Below are 26,382 nucleotides of genomic sequence, written 5' to 3'. Positions count from 1 at the left end.
TTGACTTAAGAAATTAAGTCCTGGAGAGATTAAAAACAATATTTAAATTATAACAGTATAATTTAACAAAGTTAAGTGAATGTGGAATGTTCTTGAAAAGAACAGATAAATACCTATCATGTTTGAATGAAAGAAAAGCTAGCTATCTTAGGGAAGCCACCTGCCCAGGAGTGACAAGGAGACAGGTACCACCAGAAGAGTGCAGGTCTTCCCACAGGCGACAGGGAGACAGCACCATCACAAGAATGAGATGCACCTGAGCCCTCCTAGTCAGATAACAAATAAAAGAAAAATACTGTCTGAAGTCATTCTTCCACAATTGTGAAAGCAGACAGCCTTCTTTAAACACTGAAGTATTTGAATATACTTAAGTTCATCTATTAAAATCAGAAAAACAAAATCTGGCCAATCAAGAAATACATTAAAATTAAAAGAACTGTGGGGGGGAGCCAACCTATTAAGCCAGATTCGTTGACTCCTCATGGGAGCCCCTACTCATGAGGAGGAGTGGACTGGCGGTGGGCTTGGGGAGAGACAAGGGGAGCTAGAGGAGGGGTGGGAGGGAGAACTGTGGTTGGAATGTAAAATGAAATTTAAAAGAATAAATAAATTATAAGAAAAGAATTGGGGAAGCATAAAATGTCTATAAATGAATGTAAAATGTAAATCCAATAACTATAAGATTTCAGTTACAGAACACAATTCAAGTATCATACAATTTGACATTTAAAAAGAGCAAAATATTTACAAAAATGCTGATGGAGCAGATATTTCATCAAGAATTTTTTTTTTTAGGGGTTGGTGTAGGGCCACTAGACACTGTCTACAGTTGGGATGGCAGATGTAAAAAGCCAGCAATTCCAGTCTACTGTGGCTCTTGAAATAATTTATTTTAGAAATAAATATTCCCTGCAGTAAAGAAGTACACAGCCAGTCCTCATATATGTGGGCTCTACATTTACAAAGTCAACCAGCCACAGAAATCATGGTTTATAATGGGCATGTTTTATTATCAGAAGCAAAACCACCCCATAGAAAGGTAGACACAAAGAACAGTCCTCAGGAATACAGAGCACAGCTCTTGAAAGCTGTTTATCAATCCTGGACTTCAACATTCACAGGGTTAGGTTTTGTGGGGCAACTCTCAGATAAGTAAATGAAGCTGCCAGTTTCATGCCCATGCCCCCACAGTGCCAAGTACTGTCTAAAGAATTCATACTCATTGCCTCGTCCTAGCCTTAACTTTGAGGAAGTAATACTATTAAGAGAGCCACTTATGAGTCATGAAGGTTGAATAGGGAGCAGTTCAGAAGACATATGCACACATCTGCCAATGAGTAGTGTGGTGTAAAAATTATGCAACTGTGTATACAATGACTTTAGCATCATTGGCCCCTGAATTATTTTCTTTTCAATGCAGAAAATCAAAACCCATAAGCATTAAGAAACTCATGCCAGATTACAAACCTAAAAAGTAACAGAGCTAGGACTCAAAGCCTGGTCTTTTTGACACAGCTTCTAAGTCAGCAGCCTCCATTGTGCACACCAGCTGTCACAGAGAGTGGGGAGAAAGGAGAGGGTGGCAGAAGGGGACAGAAAGTAATGCAAATGGCAGCAGCTACTTGTCTAATCTTGGGGATGTGTGGTCCCCACATGGATTCACCTAATGACATTCTAACAAATCAACAGCAGAGTTCCCACTGCAACAGTTAGACAATTTCTTTTTTCTTTTCTTCTTCTTTTTTTTTGGTTTTTTTTTTCAAGACAGGGTTCCTCTGTTTAGCTTTGGAGCCTATCCTGGAGACCAGGCTGGCCTCAAACTTACAGAGATCTGCCTGCCTCTGCCTCCCGAGTGCTGGGATTAAAGACATGTGCCACCAACGCCCAGCCAGTTAGACAATTTCTATTCACAGTTTTTACCATAATGGATGCCTATCATACTGTTCTAGTTCAATCAAACTGACTCCCATTTTGTCTCCCTCACAGCCTCCTCTCTCCCAAACATAGCTTCCCTTCACAAAGTGCTAGGCAAAATTACTGTCTTAATTCACCACTGGTTCCAATGTCTTCAATTAAAAATCAGTTGTGGACTGCCAGAGAAACTAGTAAACAAGGAAGACCCTAAAAGAGACAAACTTTGTCTTCTGGAGAAGGTGAAAGGGTCACCATCCCAAGAGCAAATTGAGAACATGGGAAGAGGGGGGAGGAAGCTACGAGAGTGAGAAGGGAAGAAAAGGAAGGATGCAGAGATCATGAAGAAGCAGAAATTTTGAGTCAGGTGTAGATTAGAAGAAAGGACATATGATAGGTAGGATTTTAGTTGGGGGGTGGTAGAGGAGGAAGGGAGGGAGAAGGGAACTGGGATCGTCATGTAATTCAATCTTGTTTGTAATTCAAATATATAAAAAATAAAAATCTAAAAAAAAAGTCAGTTGTGGAGCTTACAAATTATTAGTAGTCCTAAGATATTTGTGTTACTTGCATGACAAAATGAAATTGTGGTTTATAGCAACTATTATTTGATGACAATCAAAAACAGTTGCTTTATAGAATAACTGTCCAAGGGTGCTCTGACACCTCAGCCTTATCAAGCCCAGGTCTTCCTCAGTGTTGTGACTTTACCATTCATTCATAAATGAGCAGCAGCTGAAAGTGATCCTCAACGAGAAAGCAGAGTCTCTCAGAGAGGCGTGGGAAAGAGTAGAAGGGCCAACAGTTCTGTGTTCTCCCTGCCATACTCTCTCACCAGACTAAAACACCCAGAGCTGCCTAAGAACAGAAGTGTCATTCAAGCATCAGTATGAATTACCTTTGTCCTATCAACACTAATTTTAGACCAGTTCAGGAAGAGAGAAGTTTTGTTAGAAGCTAAGAGAATTGGACATTTTTTTTTTTTTTTGAAGACAGAGTGGAACATTCGGTTTGATGGAGACTTTTTTTTCTAGCCCAAGAAAACTTGGCATTTGGATGCTGAGAGATAAAAGTGGATTCTAAGTGTAACAAAGAAGAAGAAAAATTAACAGAATTTCCTAACTCAAGGCATCTGAGTATATTACCCAAACACTAAAATCTGGGGGAGGCGGGGAAACAGCAACAACAACAAAACAAAACAAAACAATCAAAAACACTCGGCTTTATCCAGGCATGCTGATATGTGCCTTTAATTCCACCACTTCGAAAGGAACCCAACAGTATCTCTGTGATGTCAGGGCCAGCCTGGTCTACATAGTAAGTTCCAGGCCATTCAGAGGTAGACAGTGAGACCTTGTTTTAAAAAAGAAAAGAAAAATCCCTACAACTGAATTGTAACATTTCCTCCCACTCACCATAGTGCTCCCCAGTATCTCAGTGTTGTGGCTGGACCAGTGTGACCAAGCTAGCTTCTCTCAGTCTCTGCATGCCCCATTCCCAACTCACTCCCCACATCTGTCATCATGGAGAAATTTGGGCGTCAAGGAATGCCTGTATCTTACTGTACAGTTTACAATATTGTGAGCCTGCTGATCTCACACAGATTTCCATCTTGACACCAGATGTGATTCAAGCATTGTGAAGCTTTCTGGAGATATCCAGTTCATCAGGCATGAGTACCGACAACTTGAGAAATCAGTTCAAGAACTCTTTTCTGCCCTAGAAACTGTTTCCAAGAACATGGATATGAAGGTAACTGGAAATACATATGATTTGTAGGACAGTATAAGTTACTACTAGCAGGAAGGTGATAGCTCATCAAAAGGTCTAGTCAGAAAAGAGAACCCTTTACTTCCAAGGCATTTAATATGAAGATCATTCGTATGCATTATGAGTTAAGTCAATGAACCAACAAATATTTAATGATTGTCATCTCTGTTCCAGAACACACTTCCCCTGTGAGCATGGGCTGTTTCCATCATGGCTGATATTTGCTCACTTCTTGGCTTCCTTGAACACTGTGGAGCTCAGGAATATACACAAAAGGAGTTCCCATGGAAACTGATATTTCTAAAAGTCCACCATTAGTGGCATTGATAATGTTACATATCTATTTAAACTCTGCAGTGGGTTATAGCTTTTATGAAAAGCATTAATACCCTTGGACCTGAATCATAGACACTGTTTGTCCAGTGGATCTGCTTATTGTCTGGGCTTTCTGACTTACCCATTATGCCCACTGATTCTGAGGAACCTGCAAATGGCTAGTTGACTGTAGATTTGTTGGTGTCCATTCAGTAGGAGACATGTTCGTTCTCATTCCTAGGTAAACTGTGGTTGCAGAGTGGGGTTTCTCACTGATGCTTGTGTCAGTCCAGACCCCTTGAGAAGCAAATACAATGAAGGAATTAGCCGAGCAAGAGACTCACTAAAGGGATATCCATGAGGAATTGTTAAGCTACAGAGTTGGATTGGATGAGACAGGGAAAAGGAAACCTGTCTCCTTTGAAATAGACAGGAGGGAAGGACTCAGCTGGAATGCCATGAAGAACACTTTATCAAGTTCTTTGAATGGAATGGCACTCAGAGGTGGCCAGGACCAGGGTGTGGGAAGGGATGCTCAGAGTACACACAACACTGCTGTTTTCTGAGCCCAGCAGTCAAAGCTTGGGCCAAGCATGCCCCTTGTAGTAGTTGTCAGAGGCACGTGAAACACTAGAATTAACACAGTTTTTCTATTCAAGTAGCAAGACTTCGGTTCCATCATATGTACTCTGACTACTAATTTCCACTTAGCACAGGGAACAGGTGTAGCCTCTGCTCTTCTTGCATTTGGTGCAGGTTAAAATGTACCTTCATGGTCACTTGCAAATGTTCACTGGAGCTGGGAAAGATGAGCTAGTGCTGGCTGTTGGTGTGTGTCATGGCCAATACATCTATCTATTAAGTAAAATTTGTGTTTTTTATATTTTGCTGTAATCTCTTTTTTTTGCATTTTACTTACTTGAACAGTAAAGAAAAAAATAGTTGTTTTTAAAAAATCATGCCGGGCTTTGGTGGCTCTAGCCTTTAATCCCAGAACTTGGGAGGCAGAGGCAGGCAGATCTCTATGAGTTCGAGGCCAGCCTAGTCTCCAGAGCAAGTACCAGGATAGGCTCCAAAGCTACACAGAGAAACCCTGTCCTGAAAAACCAAACAAAATCATTAGAACTGGAGATATGGCTCAGTAGTTAAGAGCACTTGCTGCTCTTCCAGAGGAACTGAGTTAAGATCCCCAAACCCATCCATGCTGGGCAGCTTCACAACTACCTGTAACTCTAGCTTCCTGGGATTCCATACCCACCCTGTAGCTTCTTCATAGTCCACTAGTGCACACATGCATGTGTACACACATACATAAATAAAAAATAAAATAAAATTTTAAAATCACTAACATATACTCTGTTGATTCATTCTAAAAAGCTATAGTGTATATGGCTGTAAGTAAGACTCAAAGTTCTTTAGTGTGGATTTTGTTCCTCATTTTTTAAAAGTACCTTTGTCCCACTCTTACTTAAGATGTTTTGAATGAAGCTTTTGCATGAATATTTCTTGGCCTGCTCCTTTGTCTTTACCCCTGCCATGCATGTACTAGCCTATTATTTTATTTTCAGTCCTTATGTTTTCACCATACTTCAATTATTAATATCTCTTACAAAAAGAAACTACCCAGGCATGGCTGTATGCTTACCCATCTGAATCCCCCATTATCACCTCCTCTTTGCTAAGGGAATGACTGGCTGGCAGATGTTGGTCCTCGGTGCTCATCTGTGACAAGAGCTGTGGTTTCGTTCTCTATGACTGGGATTTGTTTAGAAGCAATTATGTGCACTCACTGTATATTTGTTTTTAATCCAGTTATTGTATCTAAAGGAATTTCCTCAAATCTTCAGGACCCTTTTATTTCCTATCTCATATGCCTTGAGTCATGTCAGAAGTTATTTCTTGTAGTCAAGTTAGAACACTGTCTGGAAATCATGGCGGTCAAATCTCATGTCTACCATGCGTGTTTCCCTTAGAGCCCAGCTGTGCACACAAACATTTTTGCACAAACTATCTGAGCACTTACACATTGCCCATTAAGAATCTGAGCTTTACCATTGGCCATTAGGCTGATGATACAGTGGGGGGAGGATAGACGGTGACTAGGGAGAGAAGAAGTAAAGAAATAATAAAATTGAACTAATGTCAATAGTAAGTTTTTGTTATATCAGCAGGTAGTCTATTACCTAAAGAACATTACAGACAACAAAAACAATGAGGTGGAATACTTCCTATTATTATTTCCAGGAGAATGGTGTAACTATAATTGTGAATAATTTTCTTTTATTGAAAATAAATTCTTCTCTCATACCATACATCCCAACCACAGTTTTCCCTCCCTCCATTCCTCATAGTTCCCCACCCCGCCTCTCCTTCTCCATTTCCTCTTCAGAAAAAAGTAGACCTCCAAAAAATGACAGCAAACAGAACAAAACAAGATACAATAAAACAAGGCAAAAGCTGGACAAGGCAACCTGATCGGAGAAAAAGAGTCCCAAGAACAGACAAAAGAGTCAGAGATACATCCACTCCCACATTTAGGTATTCCACAAAAATCCAAGCTAACAGCCATAACATATATGCAGAGATGCAGACCCATGAGACCTCATGCTTGTGCCTTCAGTCTCTGTGAGTCAATGTGAGCCCTGCTTAGTTGATTAAATAGGTCATGTTCTCCTGGAGTCTTCTATTCCCTCTGACTCCTACAGTCTTTCCTCCCGCCTTCCATGGGGTTCCCTGATATCTGAGGGGAAGGACCTAATGGAGACCTCCAATTAAGATTCTCTGTCCACATAATGTCTAACTGTGGGCCTCTGCTCCCATCTGCTACCAGAGGGAGCTTCTCTGATGACAACTGGACAAGGCACTGATAAGGGACTGATCTATGAGTATAGCAGACTATCATTAGTGATAATTTCATTGATTTGGGAGCAGTTGTGTTTGGTTCTATTCTATCCTAGGTCTCTGGGCTATCCAGTCTCCTGGATCCTGGCCATCCTGTCAGTATAGGGATGTGGCCTCCCTCGTGTAGTATGGGCCTCAAGTTAAATCATATATTGGTTGGTCACTCCCAGAAATCCTATTGCCCCAGCATACAAGCAGGACAGGTTGTAGGTGGAGAGTTTTGTGGCTGTGTTGATGTCATGTTTCTCTTTCTAGACCCTGAAGAGTGGCTTCATACCAAACAGTAAAGGTGGAGGTTCTGTGCCCCCACCAGCTCGACCTCTCTACTTTCAGTGAGCTGTGTGGATATTGTCCTCAGCAATGGGGCACTACTGTCAGTTTTCAAAGAGAAACCTTGTGTGTTAGCATCAACCTGGGTTGTTTAGGGATCTTCACCAGACCTCAGCCAACAATTCAAACCAATGTAATTTAGTCCCGCTACTGGAAGCCTTGCTTAGCTACAAAACATGGCCAGTTCAGACTCCATATCCTCTGTAGGGTCCTCTCTAGGGTCACCCTCATACATTCCAGGATGTTTACACTGTAACAGGTTTCCATAAAAGATCCCAAATGCCCCCCCCAATTCTAGTGTCTTTCCCTACAATCTAACCCTCCATTTCTCACAACGTGATCCCTCCCATTCCTGTCCCCACCTGCCCTCATAATCTTCCCAAGGAGATCCGTATTCCCCCTATAGCCATCCTCTTTACCTAACCACTCTGGGTCTGGATTGTAGCTTGACTATCATTTACTTGATAGGTAATATGCACATATAAGTGAATACAAACCATATTTGTCTTCCTGAGTCTGGGTTACCTCACTCAGGATGATTTTTTTTTATAGTAGCATCCATTTGCCTGAAAATTTCATGATGTCGTTTTTTTTGTTGTTGTTTTTGTTTTTTTTAACAGCTGAGTAATACTCCATCGTGTAAACGTACCACATATTTTTTTTAATTCATTCTTTGGTTGAGGAACACCTAGGTAGTTTTCAGGTTCTGGCTATTGTGAATAAAGCTGCTATGAACACAGGTGAGCAAGTGTCCTTGCAGTAGCATTGTGTGTGGATGGGGGTATACCCAAAAGTGGTATAACTGAGTCTTAAGGTGGATCAATGCCCAATTTTCTGAATAGTCACCATATTGATTTTCATAATGGCTGTATAAGGTTTGCACCAGCAATGGAGGAGTGTTTCTGTTGCTCCACATCTTGCCAGCATAAAATGTTGCTCTTGTTTTTAATCTTAGCCATTCTGACAGGTGTAAAATCCAATCTCAAAGAATTTTTGCTTTGCTTTTCCCTGATGGCTAAAGAAGATAAACATTTCATTATTTCTCAGCCATGAGTTCCCTTTATTTACAATCCTCTTTTTGGATCTCTACCATATTTTAAATGAATTATTTGGTTTCTTGATATCTAGTTTCTTGAGATCTTTATATATATATTGGATATTAGCCCTCTATCACATGTGGAATTGGTAAAAAAAATCTTTTAGCATTCTGTAGGCTGCCATTTTGTCCATTTGACAGTGTTCTTTGCCTTACAGAAGCATTTCAGTTTCATGAGGTTCCATTTATTAGTTATTAATCCTAGTGCCTGTACTAATAGTGTTCAATTCAGGAATCTTCTCCTGTGACAATGATTTCAAGACTATTCTGTGGCTGTACAAATTACCATACATGGGATTGGGATGATGTAGGTTAATTTTATTGGGGAAATCACTTACATGAGAAATGGATAACCCAGGGTCAGCACTCCAAGCATCCAATCTCAGCTGCCCTCCAAGACCCAACTGGAACCCAGAGAGAGCAAGCCTGTCCCTCACCCCAGATCAAAATCTCACACGCTCATGTATATGCCTGGGACCATGCCCAAACAGGTGTGGTCAGTGCCACAGGTACCTAGTAAGAGCTCTCACTACAATTCCCCTTATAGTCTAAAGAAAGGGATTTGGACTTGATACAAAACTATATACAAAGATAGTAAATATCAAGTATGCACTAGGAGAAAGAAAAGTAAGAACATACACCCTCAAAATCTATTGCCAGTGAAGCAACAAGAGCAAATGGCAAGAACTACATGTCCCATCCTAGGGTAAAAGCATAGCAGAGATTACTATAAGATCTCTCACTACACTATTGCATACTTTTACTCTATCAGGCTCAGTGTATCTGTTTTTATGTTGATGTTTTTGATCCATCTGGACTTTAGTTTTGTGTAGGGTGATAGGTATGGGTCTATTTGCACTCTTCATGCAGACATCCAATTTGACCAGCACCATTTATTGAAGATGCTTTCTTTTTCCAGTGTGTATTTGTGGCATCTTTATAAGAAAAATCAGGTGTACAGAGGTGTGTAAATTTAGACCTGGGTCTTTAACTTTATTGCATTGATCAACATATTTGGTTTTATGCCATATGGTATTTATTGCTACAGTTCTGTAGTAGAGCTTGAAATCAGGGATGGTGATATGTCTGGAAGTTCTTTTATTGTTCAAGATTGTCTAAACTATTCTGGGGTTTTTTTTTTGTTGTTTCCATATGAAATTGAGTATTGTTCTTTCAAGGTTTGTAAAGAATTATGTTGTAATTTTGATAAGGATTGCATTGAATCTATAGATTGCTTTTGGTAGGATGGGCATTTTTTACTATGTTAATCCTACAGATCCATGAGCATGAGCATGGGAGATCTTTCTTTCTTCAAAGACTTGAGGTTCCTGCTATACAGTTCTTTAACTTTCTTGGTTAGAATTACCCCCAAGATATTTTACATTATTTGTGTCGATTGTGAAGGGTGTTGTTTACCTGATTTCTTTCTCAGTTCCATTGTCATTGGTATATAGGAGGGCAACTGATTTTGTCAGTTAATCTTTATCCAGCCACTTCACTAAAGGTGTTTATCAGCTGTATGAGTTCCCTGGTAGAATTTTTGGGATCACTTACCTACACAATCATATCATCTGTAAATAATGATACTTTGACTCCTTTCTTTCCAATTTTTATTCCTTTGATCTCCTTCAATTGTCTTATTATTCTAGCTAAAACTTCAAATACTATATTGAACAGATTTGGAGAGAGTGGACAACCTTGAATTGTTCCTGATTTTATTGGAATTTCTTTGAGTTTCCTTTGATGTTGGCTATTGACTTTCTGTTAACTTCTTTATTATGTTTAGATATACCCTGTGTATCCCTATTCTGTTCAGGACTTTTATAATGAAGGGGTGTTGGATTTTGTCAAAGGCTTTTCCAGCATCTAATGAGATGATCATGTGGTTTTGTCTTTCAATTTGTTTATATTGTGGGTTACATTGGCAGAATTTCATATGTTGAACCATCCCTACATCTCTGGGATGATATCCACTTAGTCATAGTGGATGATTTTTGTTGTGTTCTTGGATTTTGTTTGCAAGTATTTTATTGAGCATTTTTGTATCTATGTTAATAAGAAAACTTGATTTCTAATTCTTTCCTTGCGTGTTTATGTGATTTGACTATCAGGGTAACTGTGATGTTTTGAAATAAATTGGGCAATGTTTCTTCTGTTTCTATTTTATGGAATAATTTGAAGAGTACTAGTGTTAACTCTTTTTTGAATGTATGCCAGAATTCTGTGCTGATACCATCTGATCCTAGGCTTTTTTGGGTTGGAAGATTTTAATGACTGCTTCTATTTCTCTAGGAGTTATAGGTCTATTTACATTGTTTATCTGATCTTGATTTAACTTTGGTAGGTGGTACCTATTGAGAAATTTATCCATTTCTTTTGATTTTCCAATTTGGAGGAGTACAAGTTTTTAAAGCATGTCCTTATGATTCTCTGGATTTCCTTGGTGTCTATTGATGATCCCTTTTCTTTTCTGATTTCAATTTGGATATTCTTTCTGTGTCTTTTAGTTAGTTGGGATAAGGGCTATATATCTTGTTGATTTTCTCAAAAAAGCAACTCTCTGTTTCATTAATTCTTTATACTGTTTTCTTTGTTTCTATTTTATTGATTTCAGCTCTCAATTTGATAGTTTCTTTCCATTCACTCCTCTTAGAGATGCTTACCTCTTTTTGTTTTAGGACTTTCAGGTGTGCTATCACTCCAATTTTCTTATGTACGCACATAATGCTAACAGCTTTCCTCTTAGCACTGCTCTCATTGTGTCCCGTAAGTTTGGGTACATTCTGTATTCATTTTCATTGAATTCTAGAAAGTCTTTAATTTCTTTATTTCTGTCTTAACCCATTTATCATTCAGTAGTGAGTTGTTCAGTTTCTATGTTGTTGATGATATCCAGCTTTAATCAATGTGCTCTGACAGGTTGCAGGGCATTATTTCAGTTTTCTTGTGTCTAGTAAGACTTGCTTTGTGTGTAGATGGTCAGTTTGGGGGGAAAGTTCTGTGAGGTGCTAAGAATAAGATGTATTCTTTTGTGTTGGGTAGAATGTTCTGTAAATATCTGTTACGTTCATTTGGTTTATAACATCAGTTAGCTCTCTATTTCTCTGATTAGGTTTTCTTTGGGTGATCTACCTGTCCAATAGTGAGAGTGGGGTATTAAAGTCCACTAGTACCAGCATGTAAGGGTCAGTGTGTGGTTTAAACTGTAGTAGTGTTTCTTTTACAAACTGGCATGCCCTTGTATTTGGGGCATAGATGTTAAGAATTTAAATGTCATCTTAGATTGTTTCTTTGATGAATATGTAGTATCTTTCTCCACCTCTTTTGATTGATTTTGGTTTGAAGTCTATTTTATTAGATATTTAAATAGCTACACTTGCTTCTTAGGTCCATTTTCTTGGAATATTTTTTTCCAGCCCTCTACCCTGTTTATCCTTGATGTTGAGGTGGGTTTCTTATATACAGCAAATGGATGGCCCTGTTTTTTAACCCATTCTGTTAATCTTTGTATTTTTATTGGGGAATCCAGACCATTGTTATTAAGAGATAATCAATGAATAATGATTTTTGATTCCTGTTATTTTGTTGTTATTGGTAGTGGCGGTGACGGTGGTTTTGTGTGTGTGCGTGTGTGTGTGTGTGTGTGTGTGTGTGTGTGTGTGTGTGTGTGTGTGTGTGTCTTTCCCTTCTTTTGGTTTTGTTGATGTGAGATTATTTATTTCCTGTGCTTTCATGTGTGTAGTTAATCTCCTTGGTTTGGATTTTTCCTTATAGCACCTTCTGTAGGACTGGATTTGTTGATAGATATTGTTTAAATTTGACTTTATAATGGAACATTTTATTTTCTCCATTTATAGTGATTGAAAGTTTTGCTGGGTATAGTAGTCTGGGCTGGCATCTGTGGTCTTTCAGTGTCTCCAACATATCTACCCAAGCCCTCTGGAATTTAGAGTCTACACTGAAAGGCCAGATGTAATTCTAATAGGTCTGCCTTTATATGTTACTTGGTCTTCCTTTGCAGCTTTTAATATTTTCTTTGTTCTGTACATTTAGTATTTTTATTAGTATGTGGTAAAGGGACTTTCTTTGCTACTACAATCTATTTGGTTTTGTGTATGCTTCTTGTACCTTTATAGCCATCTCTTTCTTTGGATTAGGAAGTTTTTCTTCTGTGATTTTGTTGAAAATATTTTCTGGGTCTTTGAGCTGGGGTTCTTCTCCTTCCTTTTTTCCCAGATTTCCTGGATGTTTTGTGTCAGGAATATTTTAGATTCAGTATTTTCTTTGATTTACACATTTTTCTATTATATCTTCAATGCCTGATATTATCTCTTTCATCTCTTATAGTCTGTTGATGAAGTGTACCTCTGTGGTTCCTGCTCACATCCTAAATTTTTCATTTCCAGGACTCCCTCATTTTGTGTTTACTTTATTGCTTCTATTTCCATTTTCAGGTCTTGAACACTTGTATTTGTTCCTTTCAACTGTGTATTTGTTTTTTTTTTTCTTGATTCTTAAAAATATATTTATTCATTTCCTCTAAATGCTTGTGTCTTCCTAGATTTCTTTAAGAGTGTTTATTTATTTCCTCTTTCAGGACCTCTATTATCTTGGTTAAAACACTCTTGGAAAAAAAATCGTAGTTGGTTTTAAGGTCTTTTTCCAGTGCTTCAGCTATGCTGGAATATTCAGGGACTCCTGTAGTGGAATAGCTGGACTCTGGTGGATAACTGCCCTGGCTATTATTGATTATGTCCTTACACTGGCGTGTAGGCATCTGGGTTTGGGGAGATTATAGGTCTAGGTGTTGACTTCTCTGGGGTTTGTCTTGGTTGGATGAGTTTTATTCCTCAGCTTCTGTTTCCTCTAGACTTTCAGAGTGTGTTGGCTGAGTGTTGTACCTGTTCTACTTGTCTGTTCTGTGGGTGTTTAAGGGGTGGTGGGAGGTTGGGGAGGATATGGAGAGGTTTGCTGGTATTGGAGGCTATGGGGAAGGGGAGGCTGTGGAGAGATAGTCTGAGGGATCCACGGGCAGCATGGACAGGAGAAAGGGGAAGCTGCCCCTGATGTTCTGTTCTAGTACAGGGGGTGACACTGAGAATTGGGGCTGGGATAACAGAGAAGTGGGGAAGGTCTGAGGGTGGCCTATTTGGTCTTCTGGTTGGGAAGGGATTATCTACCTGAGTTGGTGGCTGGGACACAGCTGGAGATGGGAAGGGCAGGAGGAGATGGTACCGGGATCCATATGAGGCATGGTTGATGGTGGGGGAGCTGCAGCTGGTATTCTATTGAAGTGCTAGGGGCTACCTTGAGAATTGGTCTGGGGTAACAAAGTTGGGAAGGTCTGTGGGCAGCTATACTGGTAGGTGAATAATTTTCTAATCCAGGTCTGCTCTAGGCTTCTCTAGAAAGAAATGGTGAGTGTGTGTATGTGTGTGGTATGAGTGTGTGTGTGAGATAGAGACTGTGTGTGTGTGTGTGTGAAAGTGTATGTGTAAGAGTGTGTGTGTGTGAGAGAGAGTGAGTGTGTCTATGAGTGTGTGTGTGGTGTGTGTGTGTGTGTGTGTGTGTGTGTGTGTGTGTGTGTGTATGCTGGTGGCTTTGTTCACACACACACAGACATCTTGTCCTTCCCTTAGGTAACACAGCTCTTAGGAAAGATAGAGGCATCTACTTCTGAGCACACCTCAAACTTAAAGATGGTCCAGGGAGATAATCAGCATGAAATGAACCTCTTGGAATACAAGTAAGTAAATGGGTGATTTTTAATTCTGCTCATTGAATTTCAAAGAGTTTTTCATAAAGAAAAAAAACTGACAATAAATAAAACATATTCCAGGAATTTGAGCCTGTACAGGAAATAAAGCAGCAATTTTTTAGAGTCTATGAGAAGTTTTCAAAAGACCACCAGTGACAACACAATCAGAAAGGGCATTTATTACACCACATGCATGTGGAGTTGCACACCCTTAACAAAATGACAACCTCAGAGGGATTTGTAAGCTCCTTTTAAGCACAGCTATAGGAATTTTTAAAGCAGTAAGACCATTCTACTTAGGATTGGCTTATGCACGTGGCAATCATATTAGGACATTTCTAATTGGTTGGGTCTAGCAGGGGTGGGCTAAGACTATAGTTTTCCCATTTTGGGGCAAGTCTGGACAAGTCCCAGGCTTTGTCCTTATTTAGTCATCACCTGGATATATGTGTGTGTATGGGGGGGTGGGTGTTGCCCTGACCCTCTCACAAATCAACTCAGCAGACATTCCACACTGAGGTAATTTATACAGTGTTCATAGAGAATAAATGTGAATTTTAATTTTAACATTATTTAAATTATTTAAGTTTTAAATCATTACATTGAATTATTTATGGAGGTGTGCATGACAATCATAGGGTTGATTCTCTCCTTCCATCATGTTCATCCCAGGGGTTAACTCAGGTCATCAGGCTTGGTGCTTGCCCACTGAGTCAACTTACCAGCCCATGAATATTACTTTTGTTGTTACGTGTGGAATTTGCTTTTCTCTCTTTAAAGGAAGCATTGTCTCTGAACAAAGAATGTGGCTTCAATAAAACATTTTAGTAACGTTAAGGCTAAATTTCAATAAGCAATTTCACATTTAGAGACTGTAAGAAATTTCTCTGTTAGTTAAACATATTTTAATTGAACTTAGAAGTCCCTGTGCTGTGTGTGGTTCCCAGTGGTGCCCATCATGTTGCCACCTATCACTAGACCTAACAATAGACATGTGCATTAGAGTTCTCCCCAGAGCCACCTCCTTCAGCTGCTCAGCCAAGTTATGTCCTAAGTCAACAATTCAATGCTTATATAGCAAGAACCTACCCATCATGAGAAGCAGCTGCCTTTTAATATGGGTTTGGCAGGGGCAGCCCAGGCCAGCCACTCTCTGAATGGTTCGCTCTGCTTAATAGATAGTGATTTATGAAAACAAAAAGGCTATTAGGTCAGTGATGTAAAAACATAAAGTCTAGTCTTATCACCAAAATTCAAAAATGGTATCATGGTAGGAAACTGAAAAGTCCCCCGTCTTTGACACCCATCTTTGTATACTTAGCACTCCACACATTCAAACACAAATGGAAGCCAATGAATGAATGTGTGAGTGAAGGAACCGGCTTCCCTTTTGGCAGCCATAACAGCCGAACACGTGCTTGCCATAAACCTGCCTTGGTCACGTAGAGGTCAGATGCCTGTCTCGTGACAAGGAACCCATCAGAAGTTAGTCACTAGAAAGTCAGATGCCTGTCTCATGACAAGGAGCCAATCGGAAGTTAGCTGGTGGCGCTATGCTTTACGACCCTGGGTGTGCTTTACGGACAAGCGCACGACAATGACGTAGAGAGCATAGCAACCACCCTGGGAGGGCCTATGGGCCATAACAACCAGTTGACCAATCAACACAGGGCAAGCCCTCCAAGCCTGGAGGCACACCAATCGTAAGCCTGTGCGTACCCCTAGACACTCCCCTTACGCTGCCGTATAAGATCTTTTGGGAGACCCAAGGAGCCGTCTTTTCTAGCCGTCTGCCATGGCGGGTGGGTGAAAGACCCGAGCTAACATGGGGTTAGCTCGTAAAATTACAATAAAGCCTCATGCAGTTTGCATCAAGCTTTCGCCTCCATTCTGTGTTTGGGGTGGCCGCCGTCCTGGACTAAGATTCTGAAAGCCTCAGCTTTCTGAGGGTCTTACATGAGCTTTGAGAATTATACATGGAACTTATCCTAAACATAAGCAGGTAACTGAAAAGCTAAACACAGGTAAAGCCAGCGTTGAACAGTGTCAAATGACATAGACAGAAATAAAAAGCGTAGTAGTTGTTTACAGGATTCTACCAGTCCCTAAGACCTCAAGACTCAAAGCACACACAGGCCTGCATGGCAAGTCTTATCATTACTCAAAAGATAGGACATCTTGAATTATTGTGACGAAGTGGTCTGTCCAAATCACACAAACAGTGTCTAACTCCAAAACTCAGGTAGTTACTATGAGCACATGATGCTCTAAGACATTCACTTAGTTTTTCCTTTGTTTATTTGATCCAGTGATTGAGATCAAACCCAGGGCCTTATACCCACTAGAAGGATAACCTGGTAGTATATTTCTGCCCCTTAATATAAGTTAGTTTAAGAGAACCATGCTTATGGGAATGATCTTAGGAGAAAAAATATATTTGTTGAAATTAATTTCTCACTTCAGAAGCTCAAAACTGACTCAGTCTTCAAAAATATAGCATAGTCTACCATACACACGTAAAAATATACTTACAAAAGTAAAAACATCTTCTTTGTATATAAATTCATGACAATCCATTGCTTTATTTCTTCTCTTTTCTTTCTTTTTAGTTTTTTTTAATTCAAATTCTCAAAGCCACAGTCTGAATTTAAAAAGAAAAAATCTTTAAATCTTTTAAAAATTTTCATTCAGTGAATTGTTTAGGGCAAGACATTGCTTTGGGAGTATTAATGGCCCTGGTAACACTGGCTCAGAATGCAGTTGTGGTTTAAATATGCCAATCATAACCAAGGTATTTGCACCATTGGTCTTGCCACAGCTCTGGCTAGCCTCTGCTGTACCTTCAGTTTCCAATTAAGTCATCCTAGAAATATCCTGGGGGTGAGAGTTAGCATTTGTTTCATCTAAATACAAATTAAACAAAAACAAAATGCATTGTCCTTACTGAGTATTCAGACCACATTTAAAAGTCTGGCTTTTGTCTTTTAAGAAAAATATTAAAAGGGCTATCTACCTATCTATATATGATCTATCTATCTACGGTCTATATATATATATATATATATATATATATATATATATATGTATATATATATATATGATTTATCTATAATCTATCTATCGACTAATGGTTGAACTACACCCATATACTAGAGGATCAGATAACTAAATTGTAAATGTCATACACATAAATTAATGATATTTCAGTTTTTAACTATTAGTTCTATAGGGCAAATCATGTCCATGATATTAGAGAAAATTCTAAGCAAAGATTTACACAAACTTATTTTACTTTATCTTTGAAGGAAAGTGCTTTTTAAAATGCTTTTCTGTTTTAATATATTGCCAGTAGATGGAGTCTGATTTCCAATGTTAGTAGGAAAGTCAGTCTCTGCTGGCCTTGTAATAAAGAGGTCACAATAGTAATTGTGTCTCTGGCTTTATTTTAATTTCAGAATTTCAATTAGCAACACTCCCTTCCAGAAGATGCTCTTGGGTATTGTTAGTGTTTTCTTGATCAGAGAGATATTCATGCTGTATACATGATAAGGGAATAAATGCTAACATTCATTACAAGCAAAAGTGAGCCTAGAGCCTCAGTTCTCAGCTGGAAGACTGTTGATTACCTGGGACTTACTGTCCCTGTAAACCATGATAATCAATTACTTCCCCCAGACAGAGAAAATAAGAGGAAAGCCAAAGCATATTATGTTTCTAAATAGGTTGACAAGTTATTTTCTTTCCAGTTGTATTTTATTCTTAATTTTATAAACCTTATTATTGAAAAAGCTTTCAAATAAATAAAAATATCACACACTCAAATTAACCAGCTAGAGTACTGTATAGCTATTCTGTATAAATTTTACACATTGGGAACAGATACTGTAGAACTTCACATTAAATGTCGTACTTTCAGTATTGAATATATTTTATGCATTTATCTACTATCCAAACCAAAAATTTCATGATAGAATTACTGGAAAAATAATGAGCTTTATACATTCTTTCGTAACTTGTGTACATTACCTACATTTTATCCTTCTTCATCTCCCTATATTTAGATTCTTGTTCTTTTTTCTTTATATTATACTGTACCCATATGCACACTTGTTTACATACATGTATATACTATTGGTTAAATTCTGCATATGAGACAGAAGTGTGGGTTCTGAGATTGTGTGGCCTTGCTTAATAATATACATTCTAAGTTCATTAATCTTCCTGCAAAATTTTAACTTCCTTTTTTAGAGCTCAGTAGCATTCCATTTCATACAAACACCAAGTTTTCATTATCCATTCATCTGTTGAAGCCAAGTCAATTGATCCCACTTCTTTGCTATAGTGAATAAAGCAGCCATAAGCAAGAGGATTCATGATTCTTCTGACATAGTATGGTGCTCAAGATGTAAATACCTTGGTCATATGGTAGTAATTAAATTCATTAAATATGTTCAATACTGAAAGTGTTAAATTTAATGTGAAGTTCTACGACGTCTGTTCCCAACACCTATTCTAACTGTGTAAAAGTCCACTAAGATGTATAGACTTCAGGTCTGGTTAATTTGAGTGTGTGGTATTTTTATTTATTTACAAGCTTTTTTAATTTTTTGAAATATTGCCAAACTGATTTCCACAATGGCTGTGTTAATTTGCACCCCTCTCTCTCTCCACATCCTCCCCATCATTTATTGTCAGATTTATTGCTGATAGCCATTCTGACTGGGGTGAGGTAGTGTCTCAAAGTGATTTAATTTGCATTTCCCTGATGGCTAGGGATATTGAATACATTAAAATAGCTATTGGCCATTTGTGTATTTTTTCTCTTTCTATTTATATGATTTGCCTATTTGTTGTTTGGCAGTTTCATTGCATTGGTATTTAATTCCTGACATTTGTTATAAAATCTGGACATTAGCCCCTGTATGAAATGTAGCTGGTGAAGATTTCCTCCCATTCTCTGGGCCATCTTTTAACTCTTATTGTTTCCTTTGCTACACGGGAATTTTGGAATTTTTAGGTTCAACAGAAATTTACAAGAGAGGGGGGGGAGGGAGAGGGAGAGAGAGAGAGGGAGAGAGAGAGAGAGAGAGAGAGAGAGAGAGAGAGAGAGAGAGAGCTAATTCCTTGTTTCCTAGAAGACCATAATACAATAAAACTAGAAGTCAGCAGTAAGAGAAATTATAGAAACCATAAAAGTATTTGGAGCATAAACAACACACTTCGGGTAACCCGAGAAATCAGAGAGGAAATTTAAAAACTCCCAGAGACAAGTAAACAGAAAAATGCATCCTATCAGAGACTCTAGGATGCAGCCAAATTAGTCCTAAAAGGAATGTGTATAGCAATATATGCTCATATTGAAAAATCAAATAACCTAATGATCCCCCTCAAGGCTCTAGAAAAACAATAAGCAACTAATCCAAACACAGTACACAGCAATAAATAATAAAAGTTAGGGAAGAAATTAATGAAATTGAGATTAACTGAACAATACACAAAACCAAGAAGTTGATTCTTTGGAAAATTTAGTAAGGAAACCCTTAGTAAATCTAACAAAAAAGAAAAAGTAGAAGATGCAAATTAGTAAAACTAGAGATCAAAGGGGTGTCATTTTTACCAACTTCCATGAAATTCAGAACATCATTAGAAATTACCATGAAAACTTATAATCTGAAAAGTTAGATAACTCAGGAGGAATAGAAAAATTTCCAAAAGTACATTATCTATGAAAATTAAACCAGCAAGATAAAAACAACTTGAACAGACTCATTATAAACAAAGAGATAGAAGCCGTTATTAGAAACCTCCCCTCAAAGAAAAGCCCAAGACCATATGGGTTCTATCAAACTTCAAAGAATACTTCAGACCAATTTTTCTTAATGTGTTCCATATAAGAAAAAATGAGGGAACGGTGCCAACTTCATCCTATGAAGCCAATATCATCTTCATTCAAAAATCAGGTAAAGAGAGGGAGGAAAAAAAAGAACTACAGAAGAGGGAGGTTTCTGTCCCACCTGGTCCCACAGCAGCAGAAATAAACACACAAAGACTTATATTAACTTATATACTGTTTGGCCAATGGCTTAGACTTCTTACTGGCTACTTCTCCCTTAATTATTAACCCATAACTATTAATCTATGATTTTCACATGATTTTGGCTTACCAGAGAATGCACAGACTCCTTTGTCAGCTACATGGCATCTCTTTGCAACTCCTCTCTGCCCACCCCCACCCCCACCCCCAAGTTTCCTTGTCTTGTAGCCTCGCCTATACTACCTGCCTGACTAGTGGCCAATCAGTCATCAACCATTTCATTCATCAACCATTAAGTGAAAAATATTTGCAAAAGGACATCCCCCATCAAAATGTACACCAACCCCCCTTTTATTAACATACATTCTTTCTTGTACATAAAACCTGAATACAGTTTCCCCTCTCTCTACTCCTCCCAGTTTCTCCCCACCTCCTCTCCCATCCAGATCCATTCCCTTTCAATCTCTCATTAGAAAAGAACAGGCTTCTAAGAGATAACAATAAAACATAACAAAATATACTTACTATAAGATAAAAACTGGCATGTCACAGTTGGACAAGACAAACCAATAGAAAAATAAGAGCCCCAAGAGCAGGCACAAAAGTCAGAGACCCACTCATTCACACATTCAGGAGTCCATAAAAGTATTAAAGAGAGCCAGGTGGTGGTGGCACATACCTTTAATCTCAGCCCTCAGAGGCAGAGGCAGATGAATCTCTGTGAGTTCAAGGCCAGCCTGGTCTACAAGGCTACAAAGAGAAACCCTGACTCAAAAACAAAAAGAAAAAAAGTGGGGACTAAACAGAAAGCTGTAGTGTGTGCAGGGGACCTGGAGCAGACCTGTGTAAGCCCTGAGCTTGCTGCTTCAGTCTCTGAGAGTTCACATGAACCCTGCCTTCTGCCTCCTGTGAGTTCATATGAGCTATTCTTTCTGCCTCCTCTTTCAAAGGGTTCCCTGAGCACTGAAGGGAACGGTTTGATGGAAACTTCTCATTTAGAACTTTATGTTCCAAGATCTCTCTCTGCAAAAAGTCTGACTGTGAGCCTATATTTGTTTCCACCTGCTTCAGGAGGAAGCTCCTCTGATGATCACCAAATAAAGGACCAATCTTTGAGTATAGCAGAGTATAATTGAGATTCACTTTATTGTGACTTTCTGCTGCACTAGGTTTAGTCTCTCAAATATCCTTTGATTCCAGTTGTCCCTTCCCTCATTCCCTCCCTCAGTATCATGTCCCCTCCCCTTTGTTACTAGATCCTCCCATTTCTGTCCCTCTCAACCCCCCTCCCCAGCTTCATTCCACTCATAAAATCTATTCTATTTACCCCTCCCAGGTAGATTCATGTATGTATCCTAGTCCCTTCCTCTGTGTCTATGTTCCCTGGATCTATGAATTGTAGTTTGGTTATCATTTATTTAATGGCTAATTGCCATATATAAATAAATACATACCATATTCATCATTCTGAATCTGGTATATTTCACTCAGGATGATTTTTTTCTAGCTCCATCCATTTTCCTGCAAATATCATGATGTCATTTTTTTAAACATTTGAGTAATGCTCTGTTGTATAAATGTACCACATTTTCTTTATCGATTCTTCCATTGAAGGGCACCTATGTTGTTTCCAATTTCAGGCTGTTTTGACTAAAGCAGCAATAAACATGGTTGAGCAGGTGTCCTTGTGAAGAGGTCCCTGCAAGTGTCACCACAGGCAGGGAAGAGATCCATGAAGAGGTGAGAATGAAATTTCAGTTCAGCCTGACTTAGGCTGGGTCAAAATTCAGGAGTCTGGTGCCAGGAGGTTTATTGCCAGAATATTTAAACACGGTACAATTTGGAAAATAGTTTCCTGGTGTAATACAATTCCCAGGGCATAAAGAGAAATAATTACATCAAAACTCAACTCAAAGTGCATGTTATTTCTTCCAAGAAGATGAGTTCTAGAGATAGGCTACCTGCACTAGCTCAATGGTCTTAAGAAGGATCTGGAATGGTCTCAGTCAGATAAATAGTGTAGAGGTCACTTGGGCTATTAGACACCTCCAGAGCCTTGGGGGGGGGAGCTCCTGGCTATACAGATAAAGTAAGGATCATTTAGAGTAATAGGTATCCCCAGTCCTGGTTGTAGGAGCTTGACAAGGCCCTGGCCCAACAGATAATACAGATCACCAGGCTGTTAATCACCTCCAATTCCCAGATTTCTGGAAGGAAAAACCGGTGTTTCTTCCTTTGAGGAGAAACCCATGAATGATTAACATTCCTGGTGTCCATAGTGATCTGTGGGCACAAGGACCTTCTTGCTCCCAATATCCTTGAGATAGGATAGAGCACCCTTTGGGTATATACCCAAATGGTATAACTGGGTCTTGAAGGAGATCAATTCCCATCTTTCTAAGAAAGCTGCACGCTAATTTCCTTAATGTCTGTACAAGTTTTCATCCCAATCAGCAATGGAGGAGTATTCCTTGCCAGCATGAGCTGTCATTTGTGTTATTGAGTTTAGCTATTCTAACAAGTATAAAATAGAATCTCAATGTAGTTTTTATTTGCATTTCCCTGATGGCTAAGGGTGTTCAGCATTTCTTTTGAGTGTTTCTCAGCCTTTTGAGTTTCCTCTATGAGAATGCTCTCTTTAGATCTTTACCCCATTTTTAAATTGAATTTTAAATTATTTTTTATATCTAGTTTCTTGAGTTCTTTATATATTTTGGGTATTAGCCTTCTACTAAACATGGAGATGATAAAAAATCTTTTCCTATTCTGTACATTGCTGCTTTGTCTGAAGGCATCCTTTGTCTTACAAAAACTTTTCAGTTTTGTTTTTTGTTTTTTTGTTTTGTTTTTTTTTGTTGTTTTTTTTTTTTTGGTTTTTCAAGACAAGGTTTCTCTGTGTAGCTTTGGTGCCTATCCTGGTACTCGCTCTGGAGACCAGGCTGGCCTCAAACTCACAGAGATCTGCCTGCCTCTGCCTCCCGAGTGCTAGGATTAAAGACGTGCGCCACCAACGCCTGGCAAAACTTTTCAGTTTTATGAGGTCCTATTTATTAATTGATTTGGTGTCTATGCTACCAGTGTGAATGAGTTCAAGGCTATTCTGCACTTTCTCTTCTATAAGGTTCATTGTGTCTGGTTTTATATTGAGACCTTTGATCCATCTGAATTTGAGTTTTGCACAGGGTGCAAATATGCACAGGGTGATAAATATAGATCTATTTGCACTCTTCTATATGCAGACATCCAGTTGGACCAACACCATTTGTTAAAGATGGTTTCTTTTTCTTTCTTTTTTTTTTTTTTTTTGAGTGTTTATTTCTGGCTTCTCTATAAAAACTCAGGTGTCCATAGATGTGTGAATTTATGTCTCTTTGATTTCATTCCATTGATCAATGTCTCTGTTTTTATGCCATTATCATGTAGTTTTTATTACTACTATGTTGTAACACAACTTGTGATTAGGAACGGGTGATACCTCCAGCAATTCTTTTATTGATCAGGATTGTTTCAGCTATCCTGGGTCTTTTGTGTTTCTAATATGAAGTTGAAATTCCTTGGAATTTTGAAGGAGATTGTATTTAATCTATAGGTTGCTTTTGGTAAGGTGGGCATTTTCAATATAGTAGCCCTACCTATCCATGAGCAGGGAGATCTTTCCATCATCTGATATCTTCTTCAATTTCTTTCTTCAAAGACTTAAGGTTTTTTGCCATATACACATCTTTCACTTGCTTGCTTAGAGTTTACCCCCAAGATATTTCATATTATTTGTGGCTATTATGAAAGGTCTTATTTCCCTGATTTCTTTCTCAGTCCCTTTGTCATTTGTATATGGGAGGGCAACTGAGTTTTATGAGTTAATTTTGTATCCAGCTACTTTGCTGAAAGTGTTTCTTAGCTGTAGGAGTTTCCCAGTGGAATTTTAGAGTCATTTATATAAAATATCATATCATCTGCAAATAATGACACTTTGACATCTTTGTTTCCAATTTGTATCCCTTGGTCTCCTCCTTGTCCTTTTGCTCCAGCTAAAAATTTAAGTACTACATTGAATAGATATGGAGAGTGAGCATCCTTGTCTTGTTCCTGATTTTAGTAGAATCACTTTGAGTTTCTCTCTTTTTAATTGATATTTGTAATTTACTTGCTGTAAACTACTTTTATTATGTTCAGATATGCCCTTGTATCCTTAATGTCTCCAGTACTTTTATCATGAAGAGGTGTTAGGTTTTGCCAAAGGCCTTTTCTGCAACTAATAAAATGATCATTTTTTTTTTCTTTCAGTTTGTTTATATGGTGAACTACATTTATTGATTTTCATATATTGAATCATGCCTGCATCTCTGGGATGAAACTTACTTGATAATGACAGATGATCTTTCTGATGTGTTCTTTAATTTCTTTTTATTGGCATATTCATTTCTTCTGTCATATCTTCAATGACTGAGACTCTCTTTTTCATCTCTTGTATTCTGTTGGTGAAGATTGTTTCTATGTTTCCTGTTCAAATTCCTAAATTTTCATTTATGAAAATCCTTCAGTTTATGTTTTCTTGATTAATTCTATTTCCATTTTCAGGTCTTGAATGTCTTTATTTTTTCCAATGTTTGTTTGTGTTTTCTTGAATTTCCTCCAATTGTTAAGTTTTCCTGTATTTTTAAAAGAGATATATTTATTTCCTCTTTAAGGACCTCTGTCATTTTTATATGGTTAGTTTTAAGGTCTTTTTTCTTATGCTTCAGCTATGTTGACATATCCAGGGCCTGCTTTGGTAGGATAGCTGGGCTCTAGTGGAGACAAATTGCCCTGGCTGTTACTGATTATGTTTTTATGCTGGCATTTAGGCAACTGGGTTTGAGATGATGACAGGTCTAGTTGCTGATTCTGGATTTGTCTTTGTTGCGTGTGTGTTTTGTTCCTTAATTTCTGTTTTCTCCCTGTGATGGCAGTGTGTTGCCTGTTTTCCTGGCCTGCTCAAAGGTAGTGCTTTTTGGTGTTTGAGAGTGGGAAATTGGGATGAGTTGGGGAAAGAAGATTGGAGGAGAAGGTCTTTATGGTCCATTGAAGTTGGGGGTCAGAGTGGGAATGGAGACCACACAGGTGCTCTGCTACAGAGCTGAGGATGAGAATAGAGGGATTGGATGTGGAGGAGCAGAAGGAGAGGTATGCCTCTGCCCTCACTTGTAACGATAACTCTTTCCACCCGCCACCTGGGTTCTGTTGCAGCTTTAGGGCCCCCAAATAACACACAGAGTCTTATATTAGTTACAATGCTGCTGGCCAATGACTAGGATTTCTTATTTGCTAGCTCAGTCTTAATTATCAACCATAACTACTAATCTACATATTTTTATAAGGGCTTATCTTACCGAGGATACCAGACATATGTGTCCTCTCTTCCTGGGATCACATGGCGACTCCCTCTCTTTCCTACATTTCCCAGAATCATCCTTCTCTCCTAGTCCCACCTAACTTGCTTCCCTATTGGCCAACAGTGCTTTATCAACTAGAAAGACAAACATATACACAGAAGGACCTCCCCCATCACTCACCCTACTTGTTTCCTGGAAGGAGAAGTCCTTGGGACAGCAGGGGGTGTGGGAATGGGGTCTGAGACAAAGTGATGAGTTGGAGAAGAGAGGTTAGAAAGGGAAGATCTGCATGATCCACAGGAGATGGGGACAGAAGTGCAGGGAAGCCTGCCATAGATGTTCTGCTGCAGTGCTGGGAATAACACTGAGGTGTTGATCTGGGGGGGGACAGGAGCAGAAGAGAATATCTTCAGGTGGCCTACCTGGTTTTCTGGCAAGTGTGTCCTCTTGGTTAGCAGGAGGTGTCTGCTGGAGTTGGGGAGTGAGATAGTGCAAAGAGTTGGAGAAGGGGGGCTAGAAGGGGATGGTTTGTGGGATCCACAGAAGATGGGGAAAGGGACAGGAGGATGCACCTGGTGTATCTTCTCTGTTGGAGAGCTAGGAATGAGACTGGGGGGTTGGATTTGGAAGGGAGTAGGAAGCAGTGAAGGTCCTCAGTTGGCTTTCCTGTTTCCCTGGCTCTGCCCCGCTGCTGTGTTCCCTGTGATAATGGGATGAGTTGGTAGAAAAGAAGTTGGGAAGAAGATCTTAGTGATCTGCTAGGGATGGGGTCAGAGAGTAAAGGGAGACCACATCAAGTTTTCTGCAACAAATCTGGGGGATGAGACTGGGGGATTGGATCTGTAGGAGAAGTGTGGATTCACCATCAGCCTGCTTGCTTCAGTGTCAGGAACAG

At 38.9% G+C, this 26,382-nt stretch overlaps 1 protein-coding gene across 1 annotated transcript in view; it reads left to right on the top strand.

Moving 5' to 3' along the window:
• Positions 1-26,382, top strand: part of Fam81b (family with sequence similarity 81 member B) — a 76,933-nt gene that overhangs the window by 39,279 nt on the left and 11,272 nt on the right. The window contains exons 6-7 of the mRNA XM_027401880.2: positions 3,534-3,663; positions 13,963-14,069. Of these exons, the coding sequence (XP_027257681.2) occupies positions 3,534-3,663; positions 13,963-14,069 (237 nt within the window). The remainder of the gene's footprint in view (positions 1-3,533; positions 3,664-13,962; positions 14,070-26,382) is intronic.

This window comes from Cricetulus griseus, chromosome 2 (assembly GCF_003668045.3).
Source record: "Cricetulus griseus strain 17A/GY chromosome 2, alternate assembly CriGri-PICRH-1.0, whole genome shotgun sequence".
Classification (NCBI taxonomy): Eukaryota; Metazoa; Chordata; class Mammalia; order Rodentia; family Cricetidae; genus Cricetulus; species Cricetulus griseus.
Note: the sequence above shows the minus strand (reverse complement) of the source record. Positions and strands in the feature narration are given on the sequence as shown.